The 17392-nt window shown below is 40.0% G+C and overlaps 1 protein-coding gene across 9 annotated transcripts in view; it reads left to right on the top strand.

Moving 5' to 3' along the window:
• The window catches only part of GLIS3 (GLIS family zinc finger 3), a 537331-nt gene that overhangs the window by 484266 nt on the left and 35673 nt on the right, over positions 1-17392 (top strand). For 7 of the 9 annotated variants that reach the window (XM_055087181.1, XM_055087186.1, XM_055087184.1 and 4 more), the window contains one exon: positions 14140-14315. In XM_055087181.1, the coding sequence (XP_054943156.1) occupies positions 14140-14315 (176 nt within the window). Of the gene's footprint in view, positions 1-14139; positions 14316-14695; positions 14933-17392 lie in introns of those variants that run through there. The other 2 variants (XM_055087183.1, XM_055087187.1) reach the window with 2 other exon arrangements.

Below are 17392 nucleotides of genomic sequence, written 5' to 3'. Positions count from 1 at the left end.
AGGAAATGTGCTTACCTTCCGCTTTGGGTTTATATATCTTTGCCTCTGTTTGCCTGGGAAATTCCCCAGTAAAAACCCCAGCAGTTTTCCTAACGGAAATAAGTTTATCCACTTTGCGATTTTTAGTGGGAAACTGGCATTTTTTTCCTGCTTTGTGGGCATTGATTCATCATTTATTTAGCTTTAACTTGTTAATAAAATGGGCTGAGTCACTGTCATAAGTCAGGAAAGGTCCACCACATCTATCCAGTTAACATCTGTTTCTTTGATCCTTACCACCGTAAAATAAAGTAAACGCAAGTTCTCTCAATTTGATGAGGTTCCATTTTTATTTTGAAATATTATCTGAATGACACATCGTTTCAGTGATTTAAGCCAAACCACACCACATCACCTAATGTTGATTTAAAATTATTATGGGAAGTGGTGTTTTACTATGTCATATTGAACGAACCAGTGGTACTTTATGACAGTGGGAACTCAGCATCTTCGGAAATGTTAATTTATTGGGTTTCAAAGTATGTCTTTTAGACCAGAGAAAACAAACATTGATGGAAGTCCCTTTTTGAGATGGAGAAATCTTGCAATCCCAAGAATAAGTCAGCTGGATTTGTGTCACTCAACTTGTTCAAGAGCATGTTGGCTGCCTCTCCCCTTCTAAAGAAGGCCACAAATATGGTGTGCTCTGTAGTATAAGTGATAGAGTTTAGGGGACTTGTGGATTTACCAGAGTGGAGCGACATGTAAAGGGCATCCTATGAGCCCCACCTCTGAGCCAGAGAAGACTGAAAACAAGGAAAGGATGTGCTCTCCCCGTGGAGAATGCATTCTAGTACAGGAATCAACAGCAGAGAATGTTAGGGACAATTTTTTTGGAGAAAGTAATCTAAACACCTTAACTAAATAAGGAATGTCAGTTTCTTGAATCTGTATGAAGTATTGGGAAGGCTTACTGTTTTCCATTCATATCAGATGTGATACTGCTAGAATTCTAGGGACTTTGATATATGTGCAGTCTTTCTATGCCTTTGGGTAACCAGGGCTGGTCTTCACAGATAGCATTTTCTTATTCACCATTGGGAACATATTGTAGCTTTCCTGGATGCCAAGGGGTTAAAAATAGCAATTGTTTTCTATGTCATGTCTTTGCAATTATGCAGAGTTCTTTAGCTCTAGTCAAGCCAACCTGCTCACTGACTTAGCTTGGTTGTTTTCTGCATCTTAATTCAGGATCTTTCTCTACCTAAAGAGACAATAAGGATATTCCCTCATTATCTTATTCTTGACTAAATGTTATCAGCCTGGGGCTTGGCTTAGTTTTCAGCCCAGATAGCCTCCTTGCCTCTTGCAGCTCCCCAGTTAAATCGCTGGGCCCTTATTATCTGTCTCAATTATTTTCCATTTCCCAGATGTCCACTTGCTAACTGGATTATTAGTTCTTTGAGGGCAGGAACCTAAAATTTCCTTGTAACCTCCAGGATTCCTGTGATGCTAAGGCAGGTTTGACAAGGGAAAAGGACCAGTGAGGGGAATGCCTAGGAAACAGGGGGTCATTGCCAACTCTCACTGCCCAGGTGGGAGATTCCTAGAAAGGATTATTCCCCTTGATTCATTGGTCTGAAGGATGGTGACCTCAAAGCTCCAGCATCTTATATAACCTTCATACTTCTATACAATACGTAGTTGCTCTAATACATATGTTCACACACACACACACACACACACACACACACACACACACACACACACACTGCTAGGAGTCTCTTGCCATCACCCATTGCTGGGGTTCCCTTTGCTTTCCTCTGGTCTTTAATACTAGATGCTCAATACTAACTATTTCCACATATTTGCATCTGTAGTATCTGAACAGCTCAAAACTAGGCCTGCTGCTTTGCTGTCCTTCCCTCCCCAGGACTTTCTTAGTAAACAGGGACACTGATATCTTCACCCACTCAGCTTTTCCATAGACACACACACACACACACACACACACACACACACACTCTCTCTCTCTCTCTCTCTCTCTCCACATAATCTTTTCTCTCTTTTTAATCTTCTAGTATGTGTACAATAATGGCTAAAAGCATAAGCATCATACAAAATATTAAAGTTTATCAAAATCAGTCCTAACATTGAGGTTCATTCATTTATTGAATCATTCAGTCAGCTGGTATTTGGGCACCTCGCAATATACTGGACACTGAGGACATAGTGGTCAATGAGACTGACAGGAGCCTGGCCCTCTCAAAGCACTTAGTCCAGCAAGAGCTAACCTGGTCAATAGGTGATCATAATTTTGGATGCTATGAAGGGGCGCTACAGGAGGCTGTGAAGGTATACAGAAGGAGTACCAAACCCAAAACTGGGGAGGGAGGAAAAGAAGAAAAAATATCTCCCTGAAATCTAAAGGTCTATAGAGCCCGGCCAGGCAACGTCATATATACAAAAGCTAAGAGGAGAGAGAGCAAGCAAGCACGGAGCTTCATAAATAAATGTAGGAGGAGGCTCATGAGCTGTGTTAAGGAGCTTGGGCTTTATCTAGAGAGCAGGCTCTTGTGTATTTGGCTAAGACAGGTACCCTGGTGACTCTGGCATACATTTCAAAGGCCTCCATATTCTGTTATCCACCCAGCAAGAGTTCAGAACATATTCTGTGCCCAACAGAAGAAGAAATGATGAAGAATGTACGAATGATTTGTCTGGTCCTCAAGCAGACAAAGGCTGTCCTTTCCATATCCTAGACTGATAAGGCAACACAGTGGGTTTTGTGTTATTTTCCTTTTTAACACAATTTGTAAAGACAATTTTGTCCCTTGCAATTCCAAGCTTGTAGTTTATATAGTCATGAACTATTTAAGAAGATTTTGAAGAGTCAGTGTAAAAAAAAATTACCTCCATGTTAGAGACAAAGTGCCGAACATCTGAAAATTAGAGCTCTAATATCAATAACTTGGCCTCACTCTTCTTATTATAATAGAGAAGACTTGAGTATTATTAAGAAGTGTCCACATTGCCGTGTGTCATAATTTAGTTGCAATTTACCCAGTGAGCACTGCTCTCAGAGGCTCCTTGATGTGTATTACAGACCCTTTCCCACATGCATAGATAGCTGACTTATAAGGCAACAAACACTGGCAAAACAAACAAACAAAGTTTGTCAATCTTTATCACTGAAATAATTGAGAAAAGCTATAGTCAGAGAATAAATATAAGCCTCAAATATCCATTGTTATCAGCCTGAGTATTGGCATCTACATCATCCTGTGTTAGAGTCTATTGATAGAATGCTCACCTAATGTCATGTGGTCAAGAGCATCATTCTTTCTCTTTGGGCTTCAGCACTTTATATTCAGAAAACAGTTATCCACATTTAACATCCCATTAAGGGGTCAGTTTCTTTCTAGAAAAGAGACTTCCACAGATGTTCAAGATTAAGAGAGGTGGGGTCCAAAATCTACCCCCCCGCCACACACACACAGGTCTACTTGAGAATTGCTGAATGTAACGAATGTTGATACTGTGAGCACAAAGAGGCAGAAACTTCCAATATCCTAGACTTGAAAATGGAGATTACAGCATTGTATCTTAGATGGAAAAGCTTGAGGTCCTTTTTCTGTTCTGTTTTCTTTAAATCTGGGGAAAATTCCTGGTACTTCTTGATGTTTATTCCAGGGCAGAATAGCCCACCAGTCTTAAAACTTCTTAAATATTGATCCATGACCACAGCCATGCTTCATCCTCTCTGGAAAATATCAGTTGGGTTATTGGCCTTTGGAATGACCTTTCTTCTCATAGAGATCTTCACCTTACTAATAGCTTCTTATAAATACGCCACCCTGACTCACTCGTAATAGTCACACGTACAGGGAAATTGGTGATATTTGTTACTTTCTTCTTACCTACCTAATGACTGTGAATGGCTCCTCTGGAAGCAAAATAAAACAGCAACAGCAACAACAAGGCATTGCTGAACTAGCTGCCATAGGCCACCCTGATATATCTCTCATTTAAATTTCTGGGTGGATAACAGGATATGGAGGTCTTTGAAATGTATACCAGAGTCACCAGGGTACCTGTCTTAGCCAAATACACAAAAGCCTGTTCTCTACATAAAGCCCAAGCTCCTTAATGCAGTGTGGTCTGCAAAACTTCTATGAGCCTAATTGCCAGAGTCCAATATATTTCTTGATAATGGAGGAAAATAATGAGCTAGGTCTACATGGCTGTCTTCAGCTTACTATTAAAAACCTAAAAAGCCTAGGAGTCAACTTTGATTCCTCCCTTTGCCCAAGCACTTTCATATAGAATTAACCTGTAAGTCCTGTTAGCTCTGTCTTCAAATACATTTTAAGCCTAATCAGCTCCACTCCTCCACACCCAGCTCACCAGTATCCCTTCCTGTCTCAAGTGCAACAGCCCCCTAACTGGTTTCCCAACATCCAGTCTTGCTTACCCACAACCTTCTACTTTCACCCTACCAGCACACCTGGCCTTTGCTCCACACCACAAGAGGAGCTGCCCTTTAACATGTAAATTGAATCATTGAGGATTTTCTGCTCACATCTGTGTTCCCACCATACTTAGAATAAAGTCCAAACTCATTTTTATAGTGTGAAAGGCAGCAGTAACCCTGAGCAGCTGACTGATGCTCTTCCATCTCCACGTTCTCCTTTGTGTCACTTCATGGCGAAGCAGGAGATGCTGACGTGAGCATACACGTGTCACTCCAGCAAACAAATGGCTTGACTTGTGGTTCTAGTATTCGTTCACATCAGTTTGTTTTCCATGGATTTTAAATTTTGAAATGCACTATATCATCATTTTAGATTAATTATAAATGCACATTACAGACCATCTATTAGAAGGTCTGTAAAAGGAACTATAATTTTTAAGTGCCAATGAAGTTGTTTCACCTCTGAATGCCAAATCAGCCATCTTTATTTCGTTCCCACATTCCAAACAAATCCACTTCATGCGAAGCCCGAGATGATGTTTTTTTAGTCCCCTTGGATTTTCAATCAGGAAAGTGAGTCATGACAGTAACAAGGAATGCTTGAGGTAAAATAGAATTCCTTTTCTTGAAACCTCTACTTTAGTGCATTAGCGTGAAGCAACATGGAGTTCGCTAAGCCATTATAGTATTCAAATGTGGCAATGTGTTCTTTTAGTATGCTTCCTCTGAAACAGCAAGTCATATGGAGCCAGAATTCCCAAAGTGAAAGCCCACAAGCCATTCTAGCCCGAGTCAAGATATCCACATATTACAAAGTGCTTCATCTCTGATGTAGAAAAGGCTGTTCCAAGGAAAGCCTCTGCTTAATGTTTTAACAGTGTGATCTGGAAATCACCTTCATCTTTTCCGCTCTCAGGTGGGGCTAGTTGGAGAAATTGGCTCCTAAGAAACTATATCTTTTTTCAAGCAAAGGACTGTTTGTTCATTAGTGGTGAGGAGTCTATTGAAGTGAGCAGAAACCAAGAGACAAAGTTCTTTGGCTTAGTCTTTTTGCCTCCTTTTCTGAGAAATAATCTTTAGTTGCTTTTCTGTTTAGTTGCAAGGAGAAAAACTTTTCTCTGTTTTAATCATCTTCCTCAGAGTAATGGTTGGAATCATTCTCCTGAAGAAGATGTTCTCCGCTCAGAAACAGAAACTGGTTTCTGGACGAATATAATATAATATTCAACTGGCCATTTGCACCAATTCGACAAAGGTACCATCCACCTGGACACAAGAATTGGCACTAAGTTGGAAGCCATGTCTGTGGAACCAGTGTTCTCTTCATCAGGGTATTTCTTCAACAGCAACAGCCAACATTCATTAATTATCTTTGCATAGTACTGGATGAGGTGCTGAAGATACAAAATGGTAGCAAACATCTGAGGATTTGATGCTCTTTCCATCTGTAAGAGCCAAGAGCCCTACTCTAATTGTGAATTTTTAAATATATGCTGTTTCTTTTCATTCATTTCTGTAGCCAATTGTTGAGTCTCGTCTTCAAGAGAAGGTATAGAAAATTCATTTGTGGTTATTACAATCGTAACCTGACATCCTTCAGATGAAGAAAAAAAAGCACATATAAACAGCACATGTTATTCCTGACCAAACCACCACCCAGCTAGTTTCTTTTCAAATTTATGGATTATATTGACTTCTGAGGTCTCATTTGGCAGTGGCTTTCAAAGGCACCTGGCTGTACTTGGCAGGAGTACTGCATTGGAAGTTAGTTCTAACAGTTCTTCTGATGTCATCAAGAGACTCATGTTTTCAGTTTGTGACCATGAGAAAGGTATGCAAGAAGCTGTTTTTTAATCTACCTATACCTCTCTTTCTCATGTTTGGAGAAAAATAACCCTTTTTTTCTCATTTCTCATCTAGCATTCTCATCACACTTTCTTCCGAATGTTTTTCTTTCACCTAATGCATTCTATTTCAAAGCAGACTGAACTCTATGCCTAACACTATGCTGAACAAGAGAAAGTCTTCCCTTTGCCACAGGTCTATGAGTTAATCCCCTTGCTTTGACCTGCTCAGAGCTGCCCAAGGGACGATATCATTACAGAATTTTTTTTCACCGCAGAATTTTTGACATGAAATGTCTAAGACCACCCTGGATAAATTTTCTTCTGCTTGGCACTTTTTTTGTAAAGAGGATTTGGCAGAATCAGACTTTTCTTTCCTTTCTCCCCATCACATCAGATTCTGAAATAGACAACCAACCAAGTCACAGCCAATTCTGCAGTCAAGATATTCCAAAAAACCTGGCTCTTGGTTAAATGTGTCCTGCATAATTCATTTTTGTAACATATCCTGGATGTCCTCTCCTCCTCCCTTTACATTTCCACAGGGGAATAATAGTGTGATACCGTGCGCCGTATGTCACTGTATACAAGAAAAAATATACTTCTCTGCCTTGGGCATTGATTACTTTGTTTTCTTGACTTACAACTTACTCCCTAAACCCAAGTGGAGAAACGTTCCTCCAGAACACTCTACCCTTTCTATTTCCCACAAGCACTCACTCATTATAATATATATGTGTCTTTTTTAAAAAGCCTTCGTGATCATTTCATCTATAGCCAACTTCATAGCCCTCATTTTGTCATGCTCTGTGGAGGCTCAGGCAGTCATTTTTGAGTCTTAGTCTCGTCCAATGTGATAAATTATTTGCAGTTAATATTGACCCAGACTCTTGTAAGGAGAAAGAAACACTAAGCCCTTCCTGGGGATGGCTTCAGCTCTTTGACTAGTTTGGAACAGAGTCCGCAGATGGACATACAGCTCTTGGCCTGCTTTGGTCCTGCCCAGATGGACAGTGTTGCAATTACCCACACTTCCCCAAGGCCGTTTCTTCATTTCTGAAAGCTGGTCTTGATTGTCTCAGAAGCAGAATTCAATTTGCAGTTCCCCCAGTAACATGCTGTGATTCATTCGGGGACAAATCTGGATTGAACTGAGTCCAAGTGTCTCTTTTGTGAGACAGAAGGGAAGTATAAGTAGATACTATAGTCACCCAGATGAGTCAGCCAGGAATTCATGAAGTGATTCATAAATCGTTATAAAGACCACTAAAGACTACTAAAATGGAGCGCTGTCTGGCTATACAAAGTGGGGTATTATCATTGGGGGGTTTTTTTAGATGTTAAATCAGATGTGTAATCCTTAAAACTGTGCTTTTCTTTTTAGGTTTTGAAAAGGATTCCTTTTTTCCCCCTCTGCAGTCAGCCAACTGCTAAAGCCATTTTTCATTGATTAGTTTTCACAGATGAATTTTAAAACTACTACAGATGATACCCCACAATTCTTTGGGGGAATGAAGAATACCTCCCCAAATCTGCCATAGACCAGTTTCTATTCATTATTTCTACTCCCTGGCAGCAAATCAATAATATTTTTCATGTGAATGCAATGAAACTAGCTGTTCTGATGCATTCTTCCTTCTTTGGGAGATCTGTAACCCCCATGGAAGAAAGAAGGCGGCAGGGGGGGTAACTATCCAAAGCACTTACCAACCAACATTTAATCTAGCTGATCATGAAAACACCTCTTTTCAAAGTGTCAACCCCCAAAGCAGTGCTAAAACATACAGTCCCACATGGCTTGCACCGCTTGTATATACAGTACAAACGAAGAAAAGTGAGACATATTTATGACATGTGCTTGATTTGCAACACAGCCTATTAGTAAATTTTGTTTGAAGAAATACAATTGTTAGTTGACGTAGAAATACTTTGGATTTATACACAAGGGAAAGAATGTAACTGAAAGGCGTTATCCAGCTGGAAAGACTAAAGGTATAAGCCTGGCTTGGGCACAAAGAACCCCAGTTTAGAAATGAGCAAATTCACCAAAGCAAACTGGGGAATCACATTGTCAGATTCTTAAAGGCAGTAGGTTGCTAATACCCCCCATCCCCATCATCTGGTGATGAGGAGCAAAACCTCAGATGCCCACAAAAGTCCTCTTCCATCCTCCCTCAACCCATCTCTCTGCCTTGCTTTGCATCTTCACTAGAGAGCATCTTACCTTATTGGGATAAAGTGGTATCTGGAGAACTAGCTGTGTGACTTTGGCAAATCATTTCATGTCTCTGGGCTAGATACAGTGGTACTCCACTGCCCTTCAGCTCAAATATTCTATGATTGTATGGATTTGTGAGCTCAGGATAATTCGTTGGGAAAGCCAGTACCAAAAAAATGAGACTCTTACAGGAGACCACAACTAACTGCTCCTGGAACTAGGAAATTAACCAGATGAGTAAAAGCCTCACCTTCTTTGAACCTCTTTCCATAGTCAAGAGAGAAAAGAATGCTAAGATTTTTTTTTTTTTCAAGCTTCATAGATATTCTAACACAGTGCTATTAGACAGCTCTCAGGCATTGGGTACATTTTAAATCAGGGATACCTTAAATGTACATTCTATTTAGAGCAGTCATTCCATAAACATGTGTCAATCATCTGAAAGGTGTCAGACATTCACTGTTTAGAGTACTTTGATATCTGTGAGTCCCTAATTTAAAATTGTTCATAGTCCACCCCGCCCTCACCTTGCATCCTTTATTTTTCTCTGTAGTACTCGTTTCCTCTAGCTCAATACATAGTTTGTGGGTTAAAAATTGTTCATTGCCTGCTTCCTCTCACACAAACACGGAGATCTGTGTCGTGTGTTACTCTTTCCGTAGTGCACTCGGAGCACTTGGTTGGTGTTCAGTATATACCTTCGGAATGAATAAATGAATATGTTATCTCAGATTTTATGATCCCCAGTAAGAGTCGAGGTTATCTTTATTTTGCTCTTGAAACTGAGCCTGGGAGAAATCAGGGTATTTATTCAAAATCACCTGGCTGGTAAGGGAAGGAGCCACACTCCAAGGCCGGGGGGTCTGACTTCTACTCCATCTGTCTTCTACGACAGCCGTCTGCTTCTCCTGCCATTTGCAATTTCTCTGCACATGAACCTCACCAGTTCTGTGTGTATCAATTGGGACCTATTGTTCTATGAAACAATCTAAGATTGAGTACTGCATCAACAGGAGAGCTCTTTGCTTCTGGCCCACATCACTGCAAGGTTGGGAAGCTCAGTGTGAACAGAGGGTGGGAACAGGCCACAAAAGAGAAGGAGTAAGTACCCCCAAGTAAATACCCCCAAATAATCAGACATGTCCCAGGTGTGTATAGATAAATATTTGCAGAAATCTTTCCAAGGTGTTTTTTTATTTTTCCCCAGATCTTTGGTGAGCACTTTAAAACCTGTTTCCTTCTCTCTGTCTCTCTCTTTTTTTTTTTTTTTTTTTTTTTTGCAAACCATTGAACCATGGCTTATGCTAAGGTTATATAAACTCCTCCACTAAATGAGTGGAAATGGTTGACTCAATTCTCTGGTTTGCTTTTGTGTGATCTGCTTCTGGTAAGCAGTGATTTTTTAAAAAAATTCTGGTCTGTTGTATGCATTTTTACATAACAATCTTCTATTGTTTCAAAGAAGTATGAAAGGCCAAAGCAGAGACTGGTAAGCTATATATCAAATGAAATCTGTGAAATGTCAACTGCGGATCAGCAGCTGGGGAACAGAGTTGGACCCAGAAAGACTTCAGACAGTCTGTCTTCTGGCTCTTGGACACTGCTGTCACTCAGAATGAATGAGAGTGATGTCATCTTGTCCTGACATAATGGGGGAATGAGATATTCCTTAGGAGAAAAATTGTAAATCACTGCAGTTTATACTCAGCAGCAAAATTATTTATTTATTTTAGTATCAAAAAAGTTAATTCATCTTCTTTGGAGTTAAAGAAAATTTTTCTGTTTGGGGCAGAAAACTCAGACCATATTCAGTTGGCCATGTGTGTGCGTGTTAAAAAGACTAGGTTGGAAAACAGGTGAGGACACTAAGAAAACGGGATTTCGAGGCCCCCTCTACTCTACCTTCAGTAACAATAACATTTTATGTTTTGCTTAGCAAGTTTCTGTTTAAGCATGCGTGTTTTTTCTTTGTTTGCTTGCTTCTGGAGTAAATGGCCTCAAACTACTCAGGTTTCTTGAGTCTTTTTGGCTGTTGAAATAACATTCCTGGCATCTCTCTTGCTGTGATTTAGTGATTGCTTTTGGTTGCTCCCAGGGCCTTGCTTTGAACAGTAGGGCTCTCTCCTCTACTCCTCTCCTGCCCTCTCATCCCTGATTCTAATTTGCTATTTCTATGAGCTAGTTAACAAGTAAGCAAGTTTATAAAAATTAAATTTAAGTTAATAGATTGTGAGAGATTTTTCAATAAAATACAATGTAGTGTTTTTAGGCAGTAACAAAATTGATTCTATGTGCTGTACTTGAAAGTCAGTCGTTTATGCACTCGTTTCTTACACTGGGCTTTTTAGTGCTAAATTCTTATTTATTTCCTTGTTCCTAGAAATTGTCTGGATCACAATCAAGATCACATCTTGTTACTTTTCATCTTTTCTTTATATATGTAAAAGTTACAGTTTTTGTACCAGTTCTTTCCTTTCCAAAGCAAAGACTACTTTACGTGTACATTTATTTCATTTAGAATAGAATATATTTAAATTTTTATTAATACTTTATATCGAGTGACGTACTGTATTTTGAAATTATATTAACTTATACCATATAATCTTATTTATTTGAATAACATGGTGAAAAATCCAGACTGAATTAGCAGAAAGCAAAATGTAGAGTCAGTTGAAGGCTCAGTAAGTATTATTTTATTCCCCCCAGGTCTCTGAGATAGATGATGCTAAAATCTTGATGCGTATGTACTTCCACATTTTCTTCTTTGCTCAACATTGCTAATACATTAAGTAATATGTGGTAACCAAGAGAGAATAGCCAGAGTGTGAAACTTGTGTGAATAAATAGATAAGAATGATTTGTAATTAGCATATAATTATATACTCTCTAGATAGATAGATACATAGGTATATAATTTATATATAGATATATCATCTAAATATAGATATAGAGGTCTGTTGTATGAAATTAACATTCCAGATGACACCTAAAATGCTCAGATGAATTCTTTTCTTTTAGTCGGTTGAATACACCCCTTTTTTATAGCTAGTAATCATAATTCACCCTATAGTCACATCATCCCGAATTATAAAAATGTAAGGTTTTATATTGCTCACAATCTTTGCCTCCTTCTCCCTCCCCATACACGTTTTCTACTCTTTGTTAATCAAACCCTCATTTATGAGTCAGACTTACTGTGCTGTGGGGGAGGGAGTTGTGAAACAAAATTATTCTCCTCCATCAAGCCGGTGATACTAAGGTCCTACTTCTAAATACTGCAACTTGCTCCATCTACACACCTCTGCTCCATCAATCCTTAAGAGAAAGGACAGGTCGCAGAAGTACCAGAAGAGAAGACTGAAGAAACACCAAGAGCATGTTATATCTTTTATTCCCAAACAAAGAAATATAATTAAGAAGGCAAAGGATCTTGCTGCTTTGCCCCCAAAAAACAAAACTGAGATGCCAAAGATGGCTATTTAGCAATGACATAGGCTTCCTTCCAATTCAGATCCACCCCTTTCCCTCCCTCCTTGGAGATCTTCCGTTCACAGGATTCTGGTGTTGGTTGGTGGTGTGGACTCCTTCTAGCCCCAAAGTCTGTGATCTCACAATTCCTCCTGTCTCTCCCACAAGCCCAGAGCAGCCTGTGAGACACATTGAGGACATGTTCCCCAAGAAAATATCCTCTATACGGGGAATCCTGGCATACAAGTTTTAATACATATTCTCAGGGCAGTGCCAGCGTTCATTTGCTCTGTTTTTCCTCAAGGCCATTCAGCACATCTTTTCAAGCTAATTCCAGTTAAGATGATGTGCTTGGAAAATATATATTTACCAGGCACAGGACCTTCAGTTACTATTCTCTTCCAGCTGAGTGAAGATATAAGTTCTTGATTAAGCAGGTATCCTAACCCAGCTAGTTTCTTTAAGCCTCCTCTGACTTGTCTTCTCCGTAAGTTAACCAGTCCAAATCCTCCCTTCTTGGTTCCTACATCATCTTACATAGTCTCATCAAACCTCAGCAAGGGGAATGCAAAAACAAATGGGATTTCATCCCATGGTTTCTTACTACGGCAATACAAATGTAGAAGCTCTGCCTTGTTAAATACTGTGGTTCAAAATGTTGAAAATTGCTTGATAAACTTGACTGGTTCGTCCTCCCTTTGGTCACCTATGGCCCTACACAAAAAGCCCAGAAAAATGAAGTGACCTGTTTCTATGAAATAAGTAGTGTACACAGTTGGTGACATCTACATGTTGGCATAAAACAAAGCCTGTCTTTCTATACAGTGTAAGAAACAGCCTATTGAAGGTTTTCAATCACCTGAGCCTTTGCGGGAAGACTAAACTCTTCATTGCTAATATAGTTTTTCCGCACATCATTGTGATGATTCTTTTCACTGCACTGGCAGAGTCCCTGCTCCTTTCTCTACCACACTTGCACCAGCCCCCTACTGAACTGGCAGATTGAATGTCGTTTTGATAGTCTATGGTCATTGCTCAACTTTAACACTGTTCGCACGAGTACACTTCAAGGGAACTTCAATGTTAGAAAGTATAAACTGTCCTTTTAAACCTAGTGAGTCAGATCCTGCCATTCTTCTGTACAATTAGAAGATCAATGGATAGTTATCCATTTTATATCTCGGGTTAGTTGATGATGTCACCTTATTTAAACACCTGTATATCCCACCTCAGAAACTACGATAATCTCATTATGATTGGCACATGTGACTGCAAAAGATGTCCCAAATCGTGTGTAAGGTTCCTGTTACACCCTGGGCAATGTTCTTTGCCAAGCACAGAACCCACACAGATCTTCTGGGTTCTGGATTTCAAACCACACTTGACCTTTGAGGTTTAAGTTAATTTATTCTTGGCAAAAGAAAATGTATTGTTTAAAGAGAATAGAACTAGAGAGGCTTATAATAAAGTCTTATAACACTTCTTGGACCTCAGATATGTCTTACAGAACAAAATGTTTATGAGCTAAGTGTAAATGAATCAGAAACACACAGATTAAATTTCCCCTTAAAATGCAAACGGGTCTAAAAATTAGCAGAAAAGGGGTCTGGCAAAAGATGTGCTTAGAATTTCACCAAACCCAGAGTATTTGAAATGCATTTTAAGAAGCTTGACAAACTCAGACTGTGACTAGATTTTCCCTTTGTTGATCTCTTTTATTCCTTCAATATCTCAATTGAGAAGTCAGTGGTTAAAAATGGGAGAGGGCTTCCCTGGTGGCGCAGTGGTTGAGAATCCGCCTGCCGATGCAGGGGACACGGGTTCGTGCCCCGGTCCGGGAAGATCCCACATGCCATGGAGTGGCTGGGCCTGTTAGCCACGGCCGCTGAGCCTGCGCGTCCGGAGCCTGTGCTCTGCAACGGGAGAGGCCACATCAGTGAGAGGCCCGCGTACCGCAAAAAAAAAAAAAAAAAAAAAAAAAAAAAAAAAAAAAAAAAAAAAGGGGGGGGAGAGAAAAGTCTTAAGTTTTTTTTAAAGGGCTTTTTGTCACACTCTTATACAGCCAGAATAGGGAATTAGAATTTGGCTTTGAAGAGTTTGTCTTTGCTCCTGCTATTTTACATCTCTTATGTTTCCTTTTATAATTGTTTTCTCAGGTTTGCACCTTCTGCTCCATCTCCTCACCACATCAGCCCCCGGAGAGTTCCAGCTCCTCCTTCAATAATGCAGAGAACACAGCCTCCCCACACCCAGCAGCCCTCAGCATCACACCTGAAGTCTTATCAGACAGAAACAAACTCTTCTTTTCAACCAAATGGAATCCATGTCCATGGTAAGCAAATAGCTGACAGTCCCTTGAGTTTTGAAAAGTGATGTTGTGCTGTTGCTTTTAATCAAGTGTCTTAGTTACCTGTTGTGGATTTCAGATGTCCTGCTATACACCACCAGGCTTTGGCTTTAATAACTTTCCTCTAAAATTTCACACTTAATCAGCATGAAATCTTGAAGTATCTTCCTGGCTTTGACCCTAAGATGGTATGACTTAGGGCACCCCCAGGTCATCAGCCCACGGTGATGATCCATTCATTGACCCAGCACTTTTAACACCTCATGGTTAGGCCCTAACGACAGCATCTTGTTTCCTAAACAATAAACAGTGTAAAAGGGAAACAACAGGAATCCTTTTGCCAATGCATGCCTCTCCTCTCACAGGTCTTTGCCCCCATTCCCATATGCCTAGATCCTCTCCATCCTTCAAGGCCCAGATGAAATGGCACTTCTCTCTGAAGCCTTTCCTGATCTCCTTGCTGGATGTAATCTCTCCTGGCTTTAAACACTTGATTGCATATCACCTGTTTTTCTGATATTATTGATACTTATGCTCTCTCTCCCTTGTAATTTACTTCTCTGTGAGTAAAACTTGTCTTCACTGGTAATGTGTAAACTTCTTTCTAAAGTCAGAATTTTCTGACCCACTGTTCTTTTTTTAGAGAATTTAGCACAGTTCTTCACGTGTTGTAAAGACACATAGATACTGGATGGGTTCATGGAAGAAGAGGAGGGAAGGAAGGCAAGAGAAATCAGGATGGTTTTCAAAATGTGTTTAACCTAGAACATGCATGAAGAACTAAGTTTAGCTTAATTTCTTTTCTTTACTTAAACCGATTTTGCTGACTCAGGCAGATATCTTAGTGAACATCCATAGAAAGTTGAATTGTCAAATCATATAGACTCAAAGTATACATAGCCTTTTACTTCCTAGGGACAGACACACCTTCTGTATAAGCAGAAGGGATACCATACATTTAAACTGAGAGTTTCAGCACCTGAGAAACATGACTCTTCTCCATCTGTCTCATGTTGATTCCTGAGTTTGCTCTTTATGAGTTATTACTTGAAATTAATGGGTGGTATCCCCAAACAAATCTAAATCAGTATTCAAGCTGTGTGGATAAGTGTGAATAATTTCCCAAGATGGCAGAATCAAGCAGTACTATGGAGCTAGGTTTGGATAAGAACATCAAAGCAGGGGTCTAGACAGCCAACGAGGAGACAAAATGCAGACAGTGGCAGGTTGTTGGAAGGGAAGAATCTTGGAAAGCACAGGGCCACTGGCTCTGGCTCAAAGTTCCATCCAGTGCTTCTCCCCTCTCCCTGATAGTAGTCACACAAACCCCCCGTTCCTCAACAAAACTTGGGCCTGTGGTAATTTTTACCTTCTTCTGTCAGTAAATTTCTTCTCAAGCTTTATTATGTGTTTACTCAACCAAGAAACATTCCTTGAGTGCCTACTATGCGTGAAGCAATGACTGTGTGAGGAAGACAAACAGAGCACTCTGTCTTCTGAGGGCGCCCTCCCAACCCTGACAAGGAGCTCTTCTAATGTGGGGGAGATTCAGGTGCTCTGGAGCCACCCTCACCTACAGGCAGGAGGCAAACAACATGAGTTCGGGGTTTGTGGAATGCAGAATAGGTCACTGATTCTAAGACACACAATTTTTACCTTCATATTTTAACACTGCTGAAATCTGAACATATCCCAGTCAGTGGCATCATGTAATTGGCAGTGAGTTTTCTTTCTGGTGCTATATAGAACAATGGAGTATTTCACAGTCAATGGTGTCATAATTCCAGTGAAATGCAGTATAACACACTTTGATTAAAATTGGGAAAAACACATTTTAAAATTTCAAAAATTAACCTACTTGCATGAAAAACTATTGGAAGGAAATTCTCCAAAATGTTGACAGTTTTCTTTTAATCATGGTGGTAGGATAATGGGTGGTTTCTTTTCTTCTTTTTTCTGCTTTCTAAAGAAATTCTAAAAGAGATTTTGGAATTAGACCAATTTGAATGCAAATACCAATCTACTCAACTGTGTGACTCTGGACAAATTATTGAGCCTCAGTTCACTTTCATTAAATGAGGGGAGTCTGACCTACCGTCTCTCATCAGTTGTTACGAGAATTCAACAAGCAGAGCACCTGGTACTGTGCAGGAGCTTAACTAATTAATGCTCTTCCTTCTACTCCCTTTTCTTTATTAGACTATTTGAGAATAGGAATAATATTTGTAGTCTTAGGGCAAGCATAATACTTGGTGCAAAGTAGGCATTTAGTAAGTATTTACTGAGTAAGTGATTGACACTTTCTCATTCACCAAATGAATAATGAAACAAGAGGGTACAGATAATTGGATTTACCTTATCATTTTGCCCTGCCTCTCGGCAAAAGGCTCTTCTGCCATATTTCTCATTTTTAGTTGAACAATGAATTTTCTCAAGTTTAGCTGAAACTTGAAATTGTGGTTTTATTTTTTAATTTCACTTTAATTGTTAAAAATTCCCACGGCCAGTGAGAAACTGCTAATAGTGTTACCGATCCTCCCTAGTTGTTCCCCAACAAATGTCCTTCTGCTCAGTGTTGTTGGAGCCAATAGAACGAGGCTGAGTTCGTTTCAGAAGCAAAGGAAAGCTTTATGCTTTGATCAAACAGTGGAGAGGCTCCGGCTCCTGGTCTAGAGCACAGGCTCTCCCAGAAAGGCTGGAGGCTGGGCTGCTTTATAGGGTTCTCTCCTGCAGAGGACTGGGAGGAGTTCCTGCGGGTCCAGTGCAGCATTTCTGCAAATAGCATGCCACCCTCATCTTCAATTGCAGTGTCGTGCTCAGTGCTTCTGCACAACCCATGCCAAGCTGAAGTGTCTGGCGCAGCAGTTCTGCACTGGGAACTCTAATCCAACATATTAAGTGCAGGGTCCGCTATAGGCAAGTGAAAGTAAACACAATAGAAGAGGTTATCTTATCACCTATGTTGTGTCTTACTTTTCCCGGGGACCCCAGTGGACATTGCCAGTGACAGTAGCAGCTCTAAAATAGATGCATACAACAAGCCTTTCTGGAAGAGATCAAGA

This window comes from Physeter macrocephalus, chromosome 9 (genome assembly GCF_002837175.3).
Source record: "Physeter macrocephalus isolate SW-GA chromosome 9, ASM283717v5, whole genome shotgun sequence".
NCBI classification, from domain to species: domain Eukaryota; kingdom Metazoa; phylum Chordata; class Mammalia; order Artiodactyla; family Physeteridae; genus Physeter; species Physeter macrocephalus.
The sequence above is the reverse complement of the archived record's forward strand: the minus strand, read 5'-3'. Positions and strand labels throughout refer to the sequence as shown.